General features: G+C 34.1%; 1 protein-coding gene across 2 annotated transcripts in view; it reads left to right on the top strand.

The window, feature by feature from the left end:
• LRP1B (LDL receptor related protein 1B) overlaps positions 1-24,240 on the top strand; it is a 1,943,477-nt gene that overhangs the window by 1,432,421 nt on the left and 486,816 nt on the right. For both annotated transcript variants that reach the window (XM_055261032.2, XM_063631317.1), the window contains exons 36-37: positions 11,190-11,324; positions 12,211-12,340. In XM_055261032.2, coding sequence (XP_055117007.1) covers positions 11,190-11,324; positions 12,211-12,340 — 265 coding nt within the window. The remainder of the gene's footprint in view (positions 1-11,189; positions 11,325-12,210; positions 12,341-24,240) is intronic.

The raw sequence follows: 24,240 nt of genomic DNA, 5'->3' as shown, positions 1-24,240 counted from the left end.
TAACATTGTACCTGAAGGGGATTAAGATATCTAAAATCTTTGAAGTCTGCAGATTTCATTTTATTTTACTTACAAGGATGGAGTTCTTAGTGGTTTTGTTACTGTAAGAAAATTGCCCATTAGCGTTTGTATTGATTTGCCTTCGTCCAAATGAAAGAAACAAATGTAATTTGTTAGTACTTTATTATTGAATCTCTTTTAATATGGAATATCAAGAATCTGGGTCTTTATTAATCTGCAAAATGTTTGAAGGAATGCTTTCAAAAATTGAAAAGAATAGAAAGTTCAACTTAATTCCTATTTGTACCGAGGCACTGGATGGATTCTAAACTGGCTGTCATCATAGTTGATGCTCATCACTCTGGGTGGAATGATTTTGTTGTCCCCTCCTGCTATTCTGAAATTGACCACATTTAGTAAATTGGTCCTTTATCTGAACTTGATTTCAGTAAATTATTATCGCATGTCTTATCTAATCCAAATGCTACCCAGTCTTCAAGTATTAGGAAAAGCTTCACTTCCTCCATGAAGTAATCCCTGATGACCTTCACTGACCTTGCTTTCATCTCAATTCCTAGAACTTTCATAGCCTTCTGCAGAGGTTTCAACCAGCATGAGATGGCTCAGTTGTATGCCAAAAATGGGTGATATATGTGTGGAGACATTGATCCTCAGGGAAGAAAGGCACAGCATGAATTGGTCTGAGATTTCAGGCCTGTCCCTCCTGTCGCAAGCGACCTTCTACAAGAAATTATTGTGCCATAAAAATATGTTTGTTTTATGTGTTGTATTATGAAAATGGTTGGAATGTTACAGCTTCATCAGTAGTATTAAGCCTTTCTTTTTCATTGCACAATCTACTGAAAAAGAGATTTCACCTAAAATACAGGTTTATTACTACTTATAAATCATATATCTTATTACTGTATTAAATATGATTTAATATACACACAGATAAAAATTTTTAAAAGATGAGAAATAAAAAGGTAGCAGCCAAGATTTTAACATTTTATTGCATTGTCTTGGATTTTCTTGGTATCCTAGCCATTCTCTAGAGTGTGTGTGCCAGACTTTGAAGTCACTTGTCTATATGATTTGATATATTTGAAAAATATGTGCCCAATCTTGTTCCAAAAATTATTCTATGTAGTGTCCAAAAATGAGGAAAATGCAAGATGAACAATTAAGATGTGAAGAAATGAACACAAAGAGAAAAAGAAGGAAAAAAAATAAGATAAAACTAGAGATAAAATGCACATATTACACTTGTATATTTTGGTAAAAGTTAAAAGTATTATTTTTATTATAATAACTAGTGCAAAGAGGGAGGTATGGCCAACTTCAGAGTTCACAATATCTATATAATTTAAAAGAAGAAAATCAAGGATTACGTATCTATGGCATATGACACATATGAACCACATATTTGTCACATGCCAAAGGTATGACCTTTCAAAAGTCACCTTCTTTTATATATTTTCGGAAGGAGGAAGCTTTGTCATATCACTCCCACATTTTTCAATTGCCATGCAAACAGGAATGTAGCCAGCTTATCGGGAGTGGAGGAGAATCAAACAAAGTAATCTCTCGATGAGCTGCCTTGGGCTTTGGCTTGATTCATGCATAGATTGAACAGCAGTGATTTCTAAGAGATCTGGTGCCTGTAATATATCAGAATCAACTGATGAGATTTAACTTTTATTTATTTATTTATTTTTTTAAGCAAGTTTAAGACTTCTCTCAACTGGAGAAAAAACTAGCCCCAAATCTGATATCCTCCCATAGAAGACCAAGTCAACCTCTTTGTCACTGAGAATCTCTTCAGTAGTGAACCACTAATAGCAAATGGAATAGCAATGGGATTGTAAGGGGATGAGGGGCTGTGTAGCATTTCATAACTGAAATCTCCTTCACAAGATTATTGGCCCTGGTAAATAAAGGTGATTTTCTTCCTATGTGTACTTTTAATGAGTTAACTAGTAATTCTCCACCTGCACCCTACTCATGACTAAGTAGTTTTAATTCTCTGAGTTGTGGCTGCCTCTTTGGTATTTTAAAACATTCCTCAAGCAATTCTAATGGGTAGCCATTTGAGAACTACTGAATTTAAACTACGCAAATGCAAGCTGGTTGCCAAGGTTGAGGGCAATGGCTAGAAAGAGTTTTTCTTTGGAAAACGGCTAATCAGAAAGGGGAGAAATGATCAACTGAGATGAAGAAGAAGAGGGAGGAGTCAAGGATATGATGCGAGGCTGGGACATGACATGAAACTGCCACAGAACCCCAGTGGCAGGTGTGGTCAGAACACCTTTTTTATTTTACTTTATTTATTTATTTTTATTTTTATTATACTTTAAGTTCTAGGGTACATGTGCACATCGTGCAGGTTTGTTACATATGTATACATATGCCATGTTGGTGTGCTGCACCCATTAACTCGTCATTTACATTAGGTATATCTCCTAATGCTGTCCCTCCCCCGTCCCCTCACCCCATGACAGGCCCCAGTGTGTGATGTTCCCAGAACACCTTTTAAAATAAAGATAGCTAATTTTCAGTTTGGAGTTTTTACACTATTATAATAAATGTCCTTATGACATGTTTCCAGAAATTCTGTTTCACTGTTTGTATTTCATGTTTATATGAGTGATTTTATATATCAGTATGGGTGGGAGAGTGAGAAGTGGATGAACAAAAAGGTCTGGTCTTGATATCTGGATTGAAATGGCACAGAACAGGAACAAAATATTGTGTCAAGAAACATGATGATTGAAAAATGTAGAAGTGATATGAGAAAGCTTCCTCCCTCCAAAAATATCTTTAAAAGAGTACTTTTTGAAAACGTAGAAGATGGTGGTTTGGATTAGTGTTAACTGTTATATTTCTCAACATTTTAGAATAGAAAAACAGGTTGCTTAGGAACATATGAAAGATTTTAGTTCCCCAAAGAAATCATTGTGTTAGATAAATTAGAGGTATTAACGCATTACATGGCCTTAAGGCAGTTTTTGTAAATGTGGCAAAAATTATATTCCTGGGCCTACCTATTAAGTTCACTGAGGATAAATGACAGTAAAAAAATGTGAAGAATGCTTATATTTCTGACCTCGAAAGAAGAAATGTATGTGCAACCAGATCATCTGGAAGTGATGGTAAATAATTAAAATCTAAGTAAAAGTTGGTAGTTGTGGGGTGGCAGGGAGAGGAATATTATTTTTTTCGATCTCGATAATTAAAACAAGTCAAGATTCTGTATAAGCGTCAGTACTATGACTTTATATTGACTTCCCAGAGCCATAAGCTTTTTTTCTATATAGCAAACAAAAGTCAAAGATCCAACAACAACAAAATTGCAGCATCTTTCTCTAAAAGGGAATAAAGACTACATTAACTGAAAATAGCGTAATAGTCACATATAATAGCTATGTCCTGTAGAACCCAAATCTGAAGTTTATCAAGAAATTGAAACACACTTTATATAGAATTTTTTGCAAGTTAACACATAATTTTGGGATAGAACACTGTTGTCTTTATTTTTAAAATATGGAATAGGGTTTAATAGATTCAATAAAATGGAAATAAATAAATTAGATAAGCTAAATATAAACTTGTAAATTTTATTGCTCATAAATTGGAACTATCCTTAAATTGTTTTTTGTTTTGTATATCTAATTTGAGGTTCTTTTAAAAAAATTTTTTTTTTTATAGAGATGAAGTATTGCTGTGTTGCCCAGGTTTGTCTCAAACTCCTGGTTTCAAGCAATCCTCCCTTCTTGGCCTTCCAAAGCGCTGGGATTGCAGGCTTGAGCCACTGTGCCCAGACAAACTTGAGCTTCTTAATCAATTTTATACAAACTCTAAGAAAAGATTACCAGAACTTATTATGAAAGAATCCGTTTATCTACAAAATTTGCACAATTTTCTTAGCTAATAAACCTAAGGAAAGTAAGTCTCCTAGATGTCAACCAGGTTCTGATCTTCCATGACCTCACTCACCAGATTATCATTTTAGGAATTATGTACAAGAATCAGTCCTCATTACTAGATCTAACAACCAAGCTCAGACCCTCCTGGAAGGAATTGTTTATGGCAGAAGTTTGTTTAGCTGTTGTTGTTCTCCTTCTTGTTTTGTTTTTAAAGGTAAAAATAGTTTGTAATAAGACTCATCTTTAATAAATTGTGGAGCTAGCTTCTAATATTAGTAGCCTCACCAACTATGCTAATATACTTGTTGCTATCCAATAGTTATTCTCAAGTTAGGTGCTAGATCTAGAATAAAGCCACATTTATACTTAGTGCAGATAAAACTGGTTTCAAATTATTGGCCATATATCCACAAGAGATAATATTAATGTAAGAACCTTCTCCCTCAATCCACAGTTACAGAATTTTAAGAAAAATCTTTTTCAAAGCTCCTTAGTTCATCTCACTCTTCTCATATCCCTAATCTTCCCTTTTCAATTATGTTAGCAAATGGATATGGCTATGACAATGCTAAAAATGGAGAAATGTGTTCCCTTCCCTTCCCTTCTCTTCTTTCTTTCTTTAACTTTCTTTATGACTCCTCTTAATTCAATAGTCAATAATTCTCAAAGTCTTCATCTTCAAAATTTATTCCTTGCCCATGTTGCACTTGCTACTATTTGAATAATAATAATAAGATGAGCTAGGGATGTTTACAACTTTTTGATGTTCCCAAAGTTAAGATTGGATATAATTATTTTTACCAGAGTTGTGGTTGTTTGTCATATTTATTTTTCCTCCCAGATTCTCAGACCAAAGGACTAAAGCTTGACAATTCATGAGAACTGACCCAAAATATAAACCTTTTATATACATAATATTTATAAAAGACTCATCAAAAAAGCAAGTATCTTGGGATTTTCCTCTCTCAAATGCTCTCAGCATTGATGAAGAAGATGAAATAATAAACTTTCCTTTACTATTTTATTTTATTTTATTTTATTTTATTTTATTTTATTTTATTTTATTTTTTTGAGACAGAGTCTCGCTCTGTCACCCAGGCTGGAGTGCAGTGGTGCGATCTTGGCTCACTGCAACCACCGCCTCCCGGGTTCACACCATTCTCCTGTCTCAGCCTCCCGAGTAGCTGGGACTACAGGCGCCCGCCACCATGCCCAGCTAATTTTTTGTATTTTTAGTAGAGATGGGGTTTCACCATGTTAGCCAGGATGGTTTCGATCTCCTGACCTCGTGATCCTCCTGCCTTGGCCTCCCAAAGTGCTGGGATTACAGGCATGATCCACTGCGCCCGGCCCCCTTTACTACTTAATAATAGTTTATCACGCTTTTATTACTAATTTTACTACTAATAAACAACTTATTATTAAACAGTAAAGGGAAGCTTTACATTCTAAAGCCATTGCTTAGTTGAAGCTGCTCATTTGCCCCTTATCTGGTAAAGTGAGCACTATCAGCCAAGGTAGATAAGCATGTTGAACTAGTTTCCGAAAATAAGAGAATATTCAGAATTTCTGGACTGTCCAACTGTACTAAGAGGTGTTAATGGTTGAATTAGCCAGATATGAAGGGGATGGTAGAGTTCGACAATAGTGGAAAAAAGTATAGCTTCTAGATTCTTAATTAGGAGAGCATTGAGATAATTAATGCATTAAAATAAACCCTGTCTACTAAAGATATCGCTCATATATCTCAGCAATTCTACCTCCGGGTAGGTATCCAGTAGAAATGACAATGTATGTCTCTTCTAAAACATGGAAAATAAAGAATTTTCATAGCATTAGTTATAATAGACAGAGATTGAACATAACCTAAATGTTCAAAATGGATAAATAATTTGTGGCATTTTCACACCATGGAAAAGGAAGATGCTTTCAACAGAAAAGATGAATCTAATGGTCATAATTTTGAATGAAAGAACAGGCCAAAGAGTACATACTGTAATTTGCCATTTATCAAAACATTTTAAAGAAAACTAATCTAAGGCAGTAGAAGTCAAAATAGCGTCTGCCCACTAGGGAAGAGAAGAGATACTCCCAGAAGATGCAGAGGAGCCTGTGTGATGCTATCAGTGATCTCTATCTTGATCAAGGTGGTGGTTACATGGTTGTGTTCCACATGTAAATGTTCATCGAACTGTACACTTAAGGTTTGTATACTTAAATATATATACATTATAAATTACTAAGGCATGACAAAAAGGAAAACAATTTGCCTCGGAGGGAAGTCTCCCACGGTATGTCAAAAGCGGAGGCGGGCGGATCACAAGGTCAGGAGATCGAGACCATCCTGGCTAACACGGTGAAACCCCGTCGCTACTAAAAATACAAAAAAAAAATTAGCTGGGTGTGGTGGTGGGCATCTGTAGTCCCAGCTACTCGGGAGGCTGAGGCAGGAGAATGGTGTGAACCTGGGAGGCGGAGCTTGCAGTGAGCCAAGATCGCACCACTGCACTCCAGCCTGGGCGACAGAGTGAAACTCCGTCTCAAAAAAAAAAAAAGTACATCTTTGATCCAATTCAACACATTTATCACTAGCTTGAATCAAGATGAAGAAAACCTACGTATCAAATTTGTGGATATCACAAAAAAGTTTCATTGTATAACGTGATTTTTTTAAATGTCAACAGGCAGGATCCATGATCCCATTTAACAAGCTGACATTTAATAGGATAAATGTAAAGTCCTATAGTTTAAAAAGAAATGTGACATAAAAGCCATGAGTAGCATGTTCTGGGAAAAATCATATGCTTTATCATTTTTTGAATCAGACAAACAGAGCTAATTAAAGTGAACAAAAGCTACAGGGGAAAAGGAAGATCTTCATAACAGCTAAAATTGGACCATATGTTGAGATACTGTATTCCCTTTATGTGCAAGTGAAAATTAAAAGCATTAGAAGATCATTGCCAGAAGAGATCCTAAAGGTTATCTAAATTCTGCCTTCTGTTATTTAAATACATAGATGTACTTTTTACATGCATATATGAGGAAAATGGGGCCTGAAGAAAAAGTAACTTTGTGAAATGCTCATGGTAAATGCAGAATGGTGATAAGAATCCAGCCCCTAGACTCCTTGTTTTCTACCCTGTTATTATATCTTCCTAGTGTGCTGGTGATTATTTTAGGACAGAGCATCATGGTAAGCTTATATATTATATTTTACCTGGCATATTTTTATATATTTATGCTGTTTTCTGAAAGAGAATGTACATTTAGGCCAGAAAACATAACTCTGAATTTTCTAAAAGCCATAATAACGCAGAGTAGAGTGTTTTCACAAAAGGTGGTCAACAAGTGTTTGTTAATTAATCATAAGAATACAGACAAGGGTGAAATATCTTTAAAACACTTTTATTTCCTTTTTCTTATTATCAGACAGAACCCTGCATGATTTAGTCTCTAAATACCCAGGGAAATCTTTTCTCTCAACTAAAAAGTGTAATATTTCTCATTGTCAAAAGGTCTTTCCCTTGTTTTACAGATAAATATCATTATAGCAATATATGGTTTTCCCTTTAATTCTGACTTTAATTATAATCATAATGCACAATAGCTGGCTGCCGATTTCCCTATATGGTAATTCTTGAAAATGGTTTCAAAGACTCATATTTGTCTTATTATATCTGTAGAGAGGTAATTATAATTGTTATTATCTTAAATTACAAATTCTATTTTCCAATCCTGTAATTACATTGGAATTACCAAATTACCATATTACATTACCAAATTACCATATGTCTTAAGATAGTTTATTTTTAATTTTACTCTAGAATGTAAACTACATGATTATAGAGATAGTGTCTGTTATGATCACCACCATATTTTATGCCTACAATAATTCTTAGCACAAACTAAGGATTCCGTAAGTATCTATTGAATGGAGGTAATTAAAGTTAAGAAATATATTTGGAAATAAGTATCAGGACATGGTTCTGAAAATCTTCTCTTTCTATCTTTGCAACTATCTCCATTTTGTATCTTTACAATTTGTTGTAAAATGTTATCCTCTTTCAACTTGATTCTTTTCCTAATTAAAACATTCTTTACCTACTTTGTGTTTATTTTGCAGATATTCCGAGATATTAGAAAACATGTTTTCCTAAATTAGCAAACATTTGGTCTAGTGTGTGTTCATGTGGGTATACAACATATATGTGAAAAAATTGATAAGGAAAGGGATTTGGGTATCAATGTGTGATTTAATTCTTCTATACTCTTGGTTCTCCTTAATGCATCATCACATGATTAATTTACTCACCAATTTCCCAAATATACCTAATAGAAAGGATACCAGAAAATGTGTTAGTTCCTCGATGCTGTGATCTCATGGTCTTGACCATTTAGAGGTAGCCTCAGTATTACAAACTATCTATAGTATATGTGACTATATTGAGAAAAGTTGGGTCGGATGCAGTCCTTATCCATGAAATATTTAATGGTCTAGTTCTAGGAAGAAATGCAAAAATGCAATTTCAGTTCAATATGACAAAGATATGTTCAAGACGTCATGGTGTATACAGGAAGCAATGATTTATGATTATATATTGACTAAAATTTTGCAGTACTGACAAAGGTATTAGAAAGTAATATGAAATGAAGGGGTACCTTTTTTTTTAATTGTAAAGATTGTCCTGATTTTCTTCTTTGAATTCCTGCAAAAATACTTGCCTGTATGGCTTACATGCTGCTCATCTTACACAATTTCTGGTTGTTAGCCATTTCTTCATGTGTATACCTTCTGTTCCTTAATGAGCTAATAAGCATTTTTATGGCAAGAGATGTGTTTTCTTTGTATCTGCCTCCCAACCAGTCTTTATTCAGCCTACCACATTAACTCATTACTCACTAAATGCTTACTTTGAGCTCATTATGTGCCAGAAAGTATTCCAGATAACCAGGGATAAAGCAGCAAATGAAATAAAGTCCCAGCCTTCAAAGAAATTACATTATGTGAGACAAAAGAGACACTCAACAAACCAACCAACAAATATATAATGTGTTTGATAATGATAAGTGCTATGGAGGAAAATAAGTTTTGGTGAGAGAGAATAGAGCATGGTAAAAAAATAATTTTTATAGAATAGGCAGGAAAGTTTCAATAAGAAGGGGATATTTGAGCTAAGACAGCTGAGGTATCGTGGGGAAAAACATTCAAGACAAAAATAAAAAAATTATGTGAAGACTCTTGTACTGAAGAATATTTTCTTTTAGGAACAGGAAGATCTATTACTAGAGATGGGTAAGTGAGGGGAAGAGTGGAAGGAAATTAGGCGAGGGAGGATTGGAGGGAGTTGGTAGATCATGAAACTCATGAGAAGGAACTTTAATTTTACCTTGGATGAGATGGGAAGTGACTAGAGAGTTTGGTGCGAGACAGTGGGGAGAAATTCTTATTTATATTTTTTTCCTTTGGGAATTTTTCCATTCTAGCTTATTTATATTTTAAAAGTATATCTGTAGCTATACTTTTCTAAGTGACAAAGCAAGACTCATGTGGAAAGGGAAAAGTGGTAGCTAGGCAACCAATTAGGAGGCTGTTGCAAGACTTCAGGCAATAGTGGTTATTGGTTTAGTTACAACGTAAGTAGTAGACAGTATGAGGTGGTTGGATAATGGATATGTTTTGAAAGAAGAAACAAGTGAACAAAAAATACTTAGTACTTGATTAAATATGAGAGTATCTGGTGATTGATTGGAAGTGTTGCATGTGCAAACATAATCAGGACAATCCCAATGTTTTTAGTCTAAGAAACAGAGGATGGAGGTGCCAACTATCACATCACCATGGAAAGGGGAATTGTCAGGCAGAAGACTTCAACAGAAGCATGTTTCATTCAGAATTTGTCCATTGTACATCAAGATTGCCTTATCTACAAACAAGCAGAGAAACAAAGGAGACAGTTGGACATATGAGTCTAATGTTTAGGGAAGAAAATTAGATTCAACATACAGTGCTTAATATTTATGCAAAAATAAGATTTATTTTTGTTGATTGATTCCCTGGTTCGATAATGAAAAAATGTGAATTGATGTTTATACAAAACGAGAAAATCAAACAAATCCTTGCTTTCCAGACATATATTTGGATAGGGTGTCTCTGCTCTGCTGCAAACAATTGTGTGTCTGACTTAACCATTGCTGAGAACAGGGACTATTTGGAATCTTTTCCTGAACTGGTAAAAGTAAAGACTGTATTTCATTTGAAACAGAACCTCAAAGCTTGCTGATAAATGGCTTTATTATACGAACTGCATTTTCTTCATTCCCATAGTCTGTCAGTGTGCCAGAGGGAAATTTTATTGGTCTTAAAGGATTTGTTCTTCAAATGGCCATGTAGGTCGCAACACAAAAACATACTTCATTGCTGGCAAATTTATTGTTTAATGATTCGTCCCCAGTGTCTTTCTGGTGGCTGTGTTTAAAATCACTGGTCTATAATTACTACCCTTTATGCATATGCATGCACATATATTTCATTTATAGTCTTTAGACACATTTTTCATTCAAGTATTCAAAAAGTACTCTTATTTAAAGTCTCTGTGCTCACATAGAACAATTCTTCAAGTATTCTTAAGCCCATTTGGACAATGAGAGTTTGAAAAATAATATAAGGGTCTTGTAGTTGACATTTGAGAAACTCGTACCTTAGAAGGAATAATCGGATTATAAGGCATTTATAAGACTTTGTACATTCTGAGTGGCCTTATGCTTAAAACACTCTTGATATAATTGAAATGCTCTTGTGTTTCTTTCTGTCCTCTCTCTACTTTGAGGTTTTGTTGAGTTGATTTTCCCTAGTAGTATTCATTTGAATAAGAGATTCAGACATAGGTATAGCTGTGAAGAGAAAAACTGTTGTCCAGAATAACATGGTTTGGAATCAAAGCTGCAAATTCATGCAGGATAAGGATTTATTGAGTTAAAATAAGTAGAGAAATTAATAAAAAAAAAACCAATGTAATAGATTATTTCTATAATATTTCAAAAAATACTTCAAAAATCTCTTGACCGAAATATAAGTTCTTTCATGTTCTTTTCATGCTTTTTCTTTACTATTTATATTAGTAAATTATCCTGAAGAACACTTAAAAATCTAGCATACCCAGGATGATATCCTAAAAGATACTGTTGCAATACGATTCTAACACCTATATTGATACCTTTTACAGTGTGTGTATGTATTTTTTTTCTGTGTCTTATCCATAGAAAATGATACCATCTACTGGACAGACATGGGCTTCAATAAAATTAGCAGAGCTAAAAGAGATCAGACTTGGAAAGAAGATATCATTACCAATGGCTTGGGAAGAGTGGAAGGGATAGCTATTGACTGGATTGCTGGTATAATCCATGGCTTTTTATCTTTTTGTTTCACACCTATTTTGTTGGGGCTCAAACTGCTTCATAAAAAATCTTTTCTAACTCATAACAGTGTTTTTATTTGTACTTCTAGCCACAGGGGTAAATAGACTCTTGCTTTTGGCTTCGCTCCTTCTAATGCTTTTGAGCCTTTGGATAAGTGTTTTTATGTAGAAGTAGATTATGTAGTGTTAACTTTGCCCAAATCTCCTGAGAGCTCCAGAAGGCAGGTAAACAAAAGTGTTAGAAGTTCTCTTTTGCCTGAAGTCAGTAGAAAGTTAAAGTAGGTCGGCCGGGCGCGGTGGCTCACGCTTGTAATCCCAGCACTTTGGGAGGCCGAGGCGGGCGGATCACGAGGTCAGGAGATCGAGGCCACGATGAAACCCCGTCTCTACTAAAAATACAAAAAATTAGCCGGGCGTGGTGGCGGGCGCCTGTAGTCCCAGCTACTCGGAGAGGCTGAGGCAGGAGAATGGCGTGAACCCCGGAGGCGGAGCTTGCAGTGAGCCGAGATTGCGCCACTGCACTCCAGCCTGGGTGACAGAGCAAGACTCCGTCTCAAAAAAAAAAAAAAAAAAAAAAAAAGAAAGTTAAAGTAGGTCTTTTCTTTAGGTAGGAGAAGTTTCAACTTCGTTTTACCATGTAAATATATCATTATATGGTTTAAACCAGAGATGTGTGAGATTAGGATTGAAAGTATTTGCATATTAGTTTATTTACAGTTTTCTGCTTAGGAAACATTTAAAAAGAATGTAGGAAGTAAACGGTTTCTTGATAATTATGTGAATGCTCAGAAATTTAATTTTAGTCGTGACAAATATATTTTTTTCTCAAAATGTATTATAAACACCTCTATTATTTCTCCTAGGTAACATATATTGGACAGATCATGGTTTCAACTTAATTGAAGTTGCAAGACTCAATGGTTCTTTCCGTTATGTAATTATTTCCCAAGGCCTGGATCAACCAAGATCTATAGCTGTGCACCCAGAGAAAGGGTAATTTTAAGATTTGCATATATCTTCCAAGTTTTAAGTGAGTTTCTAAGTCCTATTGAAAGAAAAAAAACTAATTACTTTTAGCTGTAATGTCTGAGACAAAATCAAGAATATCTTACCTAAGCAGAAAAAAAAGTTTATATTCACTTTGTTCATATAATTTAGTACATAGTTGATGAAGTCACATTTATTACAGATTTATTTTATGTGTGTGTAAATCCAAATAAAGGCACCAACATGATTCTAGATTCTCAATTTAAATCTCTTTCTTAGAATTGTTTACATAATTAGGTGTTCAATTATTTATTGAATTAGTAAAATAGCCATTTGATAGCCCTCTTTGCTCTCCAATATTTCTAAAATTTCTATATTCATTCATATGTCTATGGCTGTCAAAGATGTTCATCCCAAACTTTTGTTTTCTTCTCCTTCCTTTTACTTCTTTTTTTGTTTTGTTTTCAGTTCTAAATTAGTATAACTAACTGTTTTGACATTTTCATATGGATGTTTCATGAGTACCCAAATGTATATACATAAAACTGTACATATATAAAACTGAAATGAATTTAATCTGCCGCCAAGTTATGCTTAGTTTTTCTTCTAAATAAATCTATTATCAATCCAACACTCTCTATCTTTATCTTTACCCTAATTAAATTTGATATTATCTTATATACTGCAATAACATCCCAGTCTGTCTCCTAAACTCACCAAAGCCTAGTGTGATTTTTTTAAATATACATCTGCTTACTTAAAATCTTTCAAGAAATTTCTATTGCTTTATGTGTAAAGTCCGAAGCCTCTGTTACGATCCTTCTGAATCAGACCCTATAATAATTTTCAGTCTGAAACTCCTGTTACTCTCTTTTTCCTTTCACAATCAATCTCTGTTGGTCTTCTCTTAATTTTTAAAATATTTCTTATTCTATTCCACTTCCGGCCTTTGCCAACCTCTTCCTTTTATCTGCAATGCTCTTCTTCTATTTTTATCTTGTTAAATTTTATTTGACCTTACTCGGCTTTGAAAATAGTTTAGATTGTTGTATTGCCCCATAGCACCTAGTATTTTGATTGTATACATTATTTGTACTAATATTTATTGATTTGCCTGGTAGCTACATGTGTTTTTGGTTTTTTTTTGAGACAGGCTGTCATTCTGTTGCCTAGGCTGGAGCGCAGTGGTGCAATCATAGTGTTGGACTTACAGGCGTGAGCCACCGTGCCTGGATGTAATAAATTATTATAGGCTTGAAAGAGAAAATTTGACCAATTGCTTGACTGTGAATCATTATTCTAAGGCAAGAAGGAATATAATTTGAAAGCTATGCAATCCCTTAGATACACTGGAAATGGATGTTTAGTTTATTTCTAATAAAGAATTTCTTTGCTTCATAGTTGCAATAAGTCCATTTATATTATATAGAACCTCTTGTGTCTGCCCTATTATAGATTCATACAGCTTAATTTAACAAGTCTCTTGCTGCTACATGTCAATCTGTGGATTTCCTTTTCATTTCTTATTCAAATCCATTGTAGACCCTTAAGCGGATATCCCAGAGCTTCTTTTTCTTAAGTACCTCTTATCTCTCCACATCCATCTTAGCATATGACTACACCTACTTGTCTCTAGCTTGATTGAGAACATTAGGCAAAAGAATCTTCATATACTCTAGTTTTTATCAATTTATTCAATTAACATTTATTGAGTGCTAGGCACTGTGAGCTAGGACCTGTCAGCATCCCTTCATGTCATCCTCAGCCTTCAATTCAATACATCTTGACAAAATACAAGTACATATGAAATACACTTGTAGACACTGTGAAGTATGCTGGCATGAATAAGATGTTGCCTCTATTCACAATGAGTTTTCTGTTTAAACTGAAAATTTAAACAAGTACACATTTCAGTTGAAGGAATAGTGTCACTTTGTAAAGACTTATTTTCAGGCACAGTAAAAGACTAATTGATCAAACTCAAATTTAAAGCTCATATCCAAACGTCATGTTGAAGTAATAAGTTTCATAAGATCATTATAAAATTATCTTGGGTTTAATGCAAAAATGATACCATATAATTAGAGCAGGTAGTAAAAATGAGGGTGGTAGCAGCAATAATAGAGATTAGTAGAAGCTTTGTGGAGGAGGCTGGAAGGAAAAGGAGGTTTCTGAGATGTGGTAGGTATAAATTATATGAAGAAGAAATGGAATAATTAAAGATTTGGTAGTGACAAAGAGAAAGCCATCAGCAAGAGTATAGGTACATGAGGTACACATAGGGAAGAGTAGGTAATATGGCTGGAAGACAACTTGGGTCCGTATAATTGTTGATAGGGCTCCCTATATATTTTTAAAAAATTGCCAGGGTCATGCCTTCTCCAGTTTACCAAGTGAACTCCAAACCAGTCCTGGACCCTCTCTCCTCAGCCTTCCCTTGGCCTCAAACAACATATAGGAGCTAAGATCAGAGTTGTGACGTGAGTTTATTGAAGTTGTAACATTCTTTAACATAAAGAACCCTTAAGAATGGTAAATTATCATCCCTGTGGATTAGACAAAAGGGTTCTTTCCCTTCCCTCAAGCCAAGTAATGGAGAGAGCTCAAGACAAATATGTAAGAGGGAGGCTAAAATAAAGAGAAAATAGCAGTAAATGAGAAAAAAAAAAAAACATTCTATACTTTTTCACTGCAAATCCCAATGCCAAAGGGAGTCAGGTCAAATTTGGAGAGAGGGAAGAGAATGTGCTCTAAAATTAATCTTAACTGTATGATACTGTTCATTTAATGGTAATTGGCTGAGAAGTTATGGGATCTTTCTGAGACAGCCAAGTTTGGAGAGGAAATAGTAAAGCATACATGGAATCAGTAGTTGGATAAATATAAAGTCACTTCTTACTTATTCCAACAGAATTCAGGCTCTGTAATAAACTGTGATAGTGTGTGAGGTTACCCAAGAAAGAGTGCCAGAAAAAGAAGTCTAATAACAAAAATGAAGAATGCTTATAGTTAGGGGATAGAATGACGAGGAGAGAGAAAAAAAAAGAACAACAACAATAATAGCAACAAAAACAGCCATTTTGAGTCTTTGGAAGTTACTGAACTGTAAAAGTCAAGGGAAGAGAGTTTAAGGAAGAACAGTGCACCAGCAAAAAAGAGATCAGGAGAGAGAGAAAAAGCAGAGAACAGAACATGTAACTGGTGATGAGGATGATGTTGCATATTTTGATCAATTTCAGAAGATGAGTAAGGACAGAAGCCAAATATAAAGAGTAGACAAAAGAATAATTAGAAATTGGAGCTAGCAAATACAGAATAAACTGATGGAAACTGGGTGATGAAGGGAAAGAGGAGAAATAGAAGATAAGTTGAGAAGATTGTAGAGTATAAGGTTTTTCTTAGTATGGGGATATTGCACATATTCATAGGCAAAGGGGAAATAAACTGGTTGGAAGAAAGAAGATGGAAATGAACCTAAAGGGGAGACAAATTCCAGGGAGCATAGGAGGAGCCTTGACAAGGAAGAGACAATAGGGCAGAGCAGGAGGAATCACAGAAAGAAAGCAGGGAGGCAAGATTTGTATCTTACATTAGGTATCCCAGAAAGAGATTCTAGAATGAGAAGTCAACTCAGGACCTGAAAGAAGCATAGTCAGTTGAAAAGGGGAAGAAAGAGATCAAGCAAATATTTAATTTTGAACATAATCTTGGCCTCAGACTGATTCCTGGAGGGACTCTAGAGTCTAAACTTTACCCCACAGTGATGGAACTTGGTATTCAGACTCCCAAGTAGTCAGCCAGTGGAAGGGCCACCTTCGGAAAACAGACACTCAAAATTTCTGACCGTCAGCACTTGTGGGAGAAGAGATTCAAGTGGCCCAAGGATAATCCTCCAAAGAAAATTGTCTACGTGAGCTGTTAGGTCATTTGAGAGCTCAGAAATGGTAAACAGCATCTGAGGGTGTTTATATGGAGCACTCAGGGTGTTTATATGGAGCACTGACGGTGTCCATTACAGTTTGGAATCCCCACTTAGACATTTACTATTTTTACATTTGCCTTTGAGGTATTTCTAAACTTCTTGGTCTCAAATGCCTATATCCTTTTAGCTAATTGGGAGGATTAAATGAGGTAGGTGCTAGTTCTCTTCCCCTTCGGAGATGGAGTGAAAGAAGAGATAGAATGCGGAGATCAAATGTATTTTAGAGGTTAAACTGATGAAATTGAAGAAAGTCACAGCTGCTAGTCTATATTTCTAAGGTTATCAGCTTTAAGTGAATAGGTTAAGTTTTGCTGAAGCTATTGTAGTAAATATTTTCCACAATGAATCAAAGAATTTTCAAGCAACGTGAGACTCGCCGGGATGGATTGCTAGAATCTAAGCAAGAATTTTATATGATATTGAATAATAATGCTTGGCAAAGTACGGGTAGTAAAGAAAAGAAAAAGAAAACATGTACCAAAAAGGAGCAAAAAGGTTATAGATCAAAGTTGGCAGTTGTAATGGGTTAACTTTGAGTTACCGATGAGGCGGTGAGGCCTGTAAGCTAGTGATGGAATAGTGGGATGTCAAGAGTAGACCAGGGTAAGAGTAGAGAGATAAGGTCCAGCTGGTATAAGTGACCAACACAGCTCTATGAATTAAGAGAGGGTGATTCCAGGAAGGTCCCTGGAGCAATAAAGACGAGGTACTATGAGCTTGGGTGTTCGTATGTCATTAAGTTCCATAGAATGTCAGCAGTGGAAGGAGAAGATGAAAAAGCTGCTAGCCAGTGGTAAAGCAATAAATAAATGGTGTGTAATTGTGATAGGTGATAATGCAGTCAAGGGAAAGAGAATATGCGAATTAATGCTGTAAATGTTTAAGTGAGTATAACCTCAGAAAAAGGTTTCTTTCTTCCGTAAAATGACTCCTCTACTTTTATTCTGGATACAAATATCTCCTCAGACATTCCATGCAAAAATCATTCTCTTCTATTTTATCAACCTTAACGTGTTCCTTTCAATGAAGCCTTTCCCTTCTGCCTTCAGATAGGCTCAGGTCACTCTCATTAGACAACACATTACTAATGTCATTACTTTCCACATGTTTTCTTCTCAACTTCTCAGAATCATGATCTATATCCATTGTCCCATCATTGAACTCCTAAAATGGGTTTCAGCTTCTGTTGTTATACAGGAGTTTCTAAATTTATTTGCAGCCACATCCAGAGATTATTATTAGTATTTTTGCAGGTTTTATACCATTTGCCTTCTCCAGGACAGTTTTCTCCACTGATGGTCCATCCAAGAATTCCTTTTTTTTTAGGCTTCTCTGATCCTGCATTTTCTGGTTTTCTCTGAGGCCACTCTATATAGCTCCTGTGAGCATTATATTTTATTCTCTTTATTCTCATTTAAAGCTTTGTGTGCCATTCTCTCTGTTATTATATTTATCTTTTAAACCCATCGAATCCCATGTTTTTAAAATGTAAATCATGCATATATAGTGAAATATAAAAATATAAATACATGCAAAATAGTAATAAAATGTCTTCACCCCTTTATTTATATTTCTGATATCCTTTACAGTTATTTATTTGAATGTCTGCCACTGAAAACTTAATATGTCCTCCTACCTCTCATCTGCTGCCTTCCTTTCTTAAATATGATATCTCTTTTCCTGTTGTCACAAAAGAGGTTGAAACTTTAGATTTTCCAGTATTTTTTCATCACCTATTTCCATCTGTCAACAAGTCTTCCTATTTCTTTGCTCCAGATGTTTGTCAGATTTTTTCTCTCCATTGCAACTACCAGCTCAGCACTGACTCAGCAGGAGGATCTCAGTAAATATTTCTGATTTCTTAATTTTGAGCTCCCAAAATGAGAATTGCATGTGAGTCCACAAAACAAGAAATCTTTGACATATGTAGCAATATTTAAATATTATTTACTTCTTCTTAAAAGCATTTTAAAAATATTAATTATGTCACATGGATAAATTTTTTCCATATTCATAGTTAAGAGTAGATACACTCATTTAAATGTTAAACTTGTTTCTAGGAAATATTCATTACTGCTTGGAAATATTAGAGATATATGTCTCCCTATACTTTTTCCATATGTTTATTGACTTGAATTTAGAGAGAAAATAAAAGACTTAAAAATGAAGAGTCTTGTAAAATTATTCAAACTTTGATTTCCAGGTAATATTATATAGACATTTCAGTGTCAAAATTTATATCATAGGAATAAAGTGCAGTACTTTAATATTCTGTTTGAAGTTAAAACATGGCAGATGGTATTGCCGAGGGAAATTGTGAACCATAGTGGAGTGAATTAGCTGAATTCAAAATAAAAACAGGCCTTGAAAAGTGGGCACACATCCTGTTTTTGAACAATAGAGACTTGAGCTCTTTTAAAATGTAGCCAAATACAAAATAGGAATCATGTACGAGTTTAGTTTAGCTTAAAAAATCAGTTTCTTTCATCTATCATTGACTCCTCCTCCTCCTCTTCTTCCTCTTCCTCTTCCTCCTCTTCTTCTTCTTCCTCCTCCTCTTCCTCCTCCTCCTGCTCCTCCTCCTCCTCTGGTATTACTTGCTTTGTGAAAATTGAAATGTAATAATTTTCTCCATGCTGAAAAGTTAATACTAACAATGAAAAGATGTATAGGAAGCCCCATTATGATGTTAAAAATTTTGATTGACTTCCCGTGGTATATGATCTCTAACTGAAACACATATACTGTAATTTTGTTTTATTTCCTTTTAAGCACCAGGATGTATGTTTTCTCCCTTAATTTAGCTCTATATTTCTGTGACTGTAAATAATGTGCTGAAAAGTTTTTCTTTACATGGCAAAGATTCAAATTGACATGGGATCTTGCTGTTCTATAAGTACATATTTTCAAATGGTCTTTGATTATGTATATAGTTTTTCAGTATGCTCAACAATATATAAAAGGTCTTGGTTGACAGTTTAACACCTGTTAAGATAACAACAGTGTAGTGTAGTTTAATACCATCTCTTAGAGTATATTTTGCATCTTAAAGCAAGGGAACACATATATAAAGGAAATGGAATAAATTTGATTTGCCATAGGAATAATGCTGGTAAGATACGTTGCAAGTCATGAAACAAATTAAAAACTTCTTTATAATATTTTGATAATTCTAAGTCAGCTCATGAGCTCTAGAAGTATAGGCTCTGGGCAGCTAGATGTTAAATATTTGGTAAATTCATAGTTATAGGAAAATATCAAATATATATTGAATATACAAAAGTGCATAAACATGGACTGTTCAAGAAAATTATAAATGCGAACAAGCTAATATTATATATATGTACATGTATATGTTAAGTATTTGTTTAAGTGAGAGGATGGGCAATGAGGCAGGGTGTAAATACATATATAAAATGAAAAATGAGCTATACCATGGTGTAATATTTTTAATGTTCTATGAAATATATATGTGTGTATATATATACATATATAAATATTTTTTGTTTGTGAATAATTTCTGCTTCTCCAGTGTGTGCTATTCATACACATAATAATTGTCCTATATATTACTCAAAATTGCAATGTAGTGAATCAAGAAAGGCTCAGATGTAAACTTAAGAATAGCAGACCAAGAAAGAAACAAATTGACAAATAAGTTAAATAATTTTGAAGCTTAAACAGAAAGAACAACTCAAATGGCCTATATCTTTATTTTCACCTAAAAGAAAAAAAAAATTTCTGAAGTTGTTTACAGGAAAGACAACTTTTCTCACAACACTTCAACGTTATCATTGTTCAAGCCCCCAAATTTATGACTTAAAGAAACTAGCAAATTTTAAATATTTCTAATCAGCATTTTTCTCAGGTACTTACCCATTTGCCTCTGCCATTAACAATGGACTTTATGAGGGTATCTAAATCCAATTTATTTGGTATCATCAGCTCCTAGCACATAATAGATACCTAATGAAATATTTGTTGATGAGTGCATGAGTACAGTGCAAGAATAAGTTTGAGAATCAACCACGAAACCAACAATAACAACAAAAAATTTGAAAAGTGCGGTAGTGTCCAAGGGTAGACTGGTTTTATATTTTCTTCCTTTTAGCACAGGGTTCTGCTACCTGCGGTTGAGTGCTTTTTATGTTACAGAATTCTTTAATCAATAGCAACATATTTAAGACTTGGAAAATAATTTGGAATAGGCCTGTAATACTTTCTCAGACAAAACTGCACATAAATGAAGAAAAAGAAAATGTGAATAAGGCCTTACAGAGAAAGAGAACGCTTTACATTTCATTTTATTCCTCAGGAGATAAAAAATGTCCAATCGCGTACTCATAAAATATATTCAAACTTTTACAATATTATTTTATTTTACTTATGATCTGAAGATGTAGCCATGGATATGTTGACTTATAAAGTATTGTGTTTGTCTGAATTTTGAGTGATTCTAGTGCATCTGCTAAGAAATTGGAAATTACAAGCAGCTTTTGTCAAATTAAAAGCTTATGCTCGTGTAAAGGCTAGCTACTATTGTTCGTCTGTAGGGTTTTTATTTTGCTTTCTTTTTTGTTTCTCTTACTTTTTGCAGATAGGATAACCCACTGTTGACCCCCATGCTAGGAGAGGACACAGTGACATTCTCGATTCTCTTCTTGACCAAGGCCAGCTGCCAACATAAGAGAATTACCTGATCTTCATTTTTGTGCCAGCATGAACATTTTTTGGTTATCTCAGGTTTTCTTTATCATATGTGACAAAGGATCTAAATCATACTCACTTAGGGAAGCCAGAAAAGTAGGAAGAAATGGCACATTTATTGTAAAAATTGCAACTCAAATTTCAGCTCCAGGGAAACAGTTTAGCAGTCAAAGAAGAGAATTTTAAATTCAGAGAAAATGATTAATTCCAACTAGTCTTGCTTTTCACAACTGTTCACATATGTAGAGTATAAGGATAACATTTAATACTGTTTCTCTTAAAAAATAGACTTACTTATTATTTTATTTCTCTCCATTACCCTTCTCACACAAAAATCAGAGCTTGGTCACTAATGTTAGCTTTCTCAAATTTATTCATGGGCATTTATAGTAATTTGAATGTGTATTTTTTCAGCTTGAATGTAAGTGCTTGTGACAGGAAAAAATAATTTTTCCTGAAAAGTGTACCTGGACCTAGGCTAATTCTGATGTCAATCTGTACAGTTGTCAGAAGACAAATACAATTAACTTTCAGGGGCCATTAAGAGTTTGCTAGGCCTTTGGGCACGCCAGTGCTACCAAATGTGATCTTTTTACCTATTTTTACCTATTTCCAAATGTCAATAATCAGTTGGAAATTAACTCATGATATGTGTTCATTGCCCTGTTTTCCTGCCCAGAACTGTTAGAGTCTAATTAAGACAATAAAGATATTTGTATTATGACAGTTTCTGACAAAATTTCTATAATTCTGAAAGCCACTTTTAAATGTCCCTTTTAAAATTTTATGTTTTTAAATTTATAAGTGCAAGCTTATTTAAATAAAGAACATTTTTTAGTTTAACAAATGCTACTTTATTATTCAGATAAAATCCAGTTATACAATATAGCATTCGATTTGGACAAGTTTAATATTTTCCGTATTTGAGAAAGCATTTTTAGTAGGGCTACATGTACCCAGTTAATACTCTAAAATCAATTTTTCTTGGCTGTGTCAGATAGTCAACACGTATTTCACAACTGCAAAATTTGAACTCAAATAGGTTCAAAATCGATAGTAATTTTGTCAGTCAATGTTAATATCAGTAGGATCTCAAAAACCAGGGACAAATATTTTTATTTCTTCCTATTGCTAAAGACCACATTTTAGATACCAAGAATCTATGTTCATTAATGATATCTCGGGTGCATCTGTGTAAGTTATTACCTTAAATTACAAGTCTCTTCCTGCAGTTTTCGGAGAGGGTTCTTTCTCTACATTTGGTTTATAATCCCAAAAGATTCTCAAGGTGCAAATTCTATTCATTTCTTTACTTTCAATTTCAGTTTAAGGAGCAAATAAATTATTATTTGCTTGACATAAAATGTTTGCTTAATTTTGATAGGTTTAAAACCTTTCACTTTTATTCAGTTGATAAATTATTTAACTCTAAAAGTGATTCCTACACAGTAAGATTTGGCTTCCCATATAATGATGGGATATCTAATCACTACTGTTTTCCACAGAAAAAATTGTGTAAATTCTGGATTAAAAAATAATTTTACTTAGAATAATTTTAGACATAATTTTTTTTTTACATTTATCTCAGCCTCTTGCATAAAAGTATCACAAATTTAAAATGAATAGGGATTACTTGGAAAAAAAGAGAGCGACTTCTTTCTCAATGCTAAGAACTTTTTCATATTTTGTTTACTGTGTGTGTGTGTGTGTGTGTGTGTGTGTGTGTGTGTGTGTTTTAAGACAGAGTCTCACTCTGTTGCCCATGCTGGAGTGCAATGGTGTGATCTTGGCTCACTGCAGAATCTGCCTCCCAGGTTCCAGTGATTCTCCTGCCTCAGCCTCCCAGGTAGCTGGGACTACAGGCACGCACCACCACGCTAGGCCAATTTTTGTATTTTTGGGGTTTTACCATGTTGGCCAGACTGTTCTCAAATTCCTGACCTCGAGTGTTCTGCCTGCCTCGGCCTCCCGAAGTGTTGGTATTACAGGCGTGAGCCACTGTGCCAGGCCTGTTTTATGGTTTTAAATATGGAGATTTCTTGTTACACATCTTATAGCTAAGGAAAAATAACATTTGATATAACATTATATATTTCTGCGTTATCTTTCTATTTGGTGAGACAACGTATTATAGGGAAGACAATATAGGCCTGGATTAGTAAAGGCTGAGTGTGGTTCTTGGCTTGCCCTCTTATTGGCCATGTGGACTGTGGATCATTTACTTCCTAGTCATAATTACCATAGCTGTAAGAATTAGGGCTAAGTAGGTTGGTTGGTACACAAGTAATTGTGCTTTTTGCCATTACTTTTAATAGCAGTAAACACATTTATTTGTGCACCAACCTATAAATAGTTTATTTGATCTGTTCACTCAAAATAATATTTTTATTAGTGCATTTGCAAGTAGATTAATATTAAGTAAAATCTTTAATATGCATATTTCTTTTCTTATGTGAACTTTGGAATATGCTAAAAACAGATGATAAGAATTAGATTAGATGAGTAAGCACATGTCTGTCCTGGTCTCACAGTGCCTCCTTCACAGTATAACATTACCTGCCATTTTAATATATATTTTTCCTTAAAAAGTTAAGTGCAGCAATACATTTCATTTGCCAGTTATTTTATATTGAATAATATTTTTCATCCACCGAGAGCATACCTTAAAGTCTTAAAAATCTTGACGTTAATAAAAGTGTAGATTTTTAAATGCCTTCTTCAATAATCTTACCAATAAAGTATTAGTTGGATATTATGCCACAAAGTTTTTCCTTTCTGATTTATAAAGCTTGTAAATATGATTGAAATTTTCTTCAGGATTAATATAATTGAGATTGTAGCCATACCTCATTTTTGTTTGTCTGTAAAACTCTAACGTGTTTATTTTACACAGCATTTTCAAGAAAAATATCAACTATTAAAACAAATTAAAAAATATACATAAATAATACATATCTTTTTATTTAGTTAAGTATCAATTTGTACTTAAATAACTCCAGTGAGTTTAAACAAAATATGTCTTTAATTTTTCTGTATGCAGTCTCACTGATTCTTACGTGACTGTTCACATATATTATTCAAATATGCTGATGAGGCTGCAGGAAAAAGGGAATGCTTAAACACTGTTGGTGAGGATGTAAATTAGTTCAGCCACTATGGAAAGCAGTTTGGAGATTTTACAAGGAACTTAAAACAGAGCTACCATTCAAATAATGCC

Source organism: Symphalangus syndactylus, chromosome 22, assembly GCF_028878055.3.
Source record: "Symphalangus syndactylus isolate Jambi chromosome 22, NHGRI_mSymSyn1-v2.1_pri, whole genome shotgun sequence".
NCBI classification, from domain to species: Eukaryota; Metazoa; Chordata; class Mammalia; order Primates; family Hylobatidae; genus Symphalangus; species Symphalangus syndactylus.
This window is presented reverse-complemented; position numbering and strand designations above follow the sequence as displayed.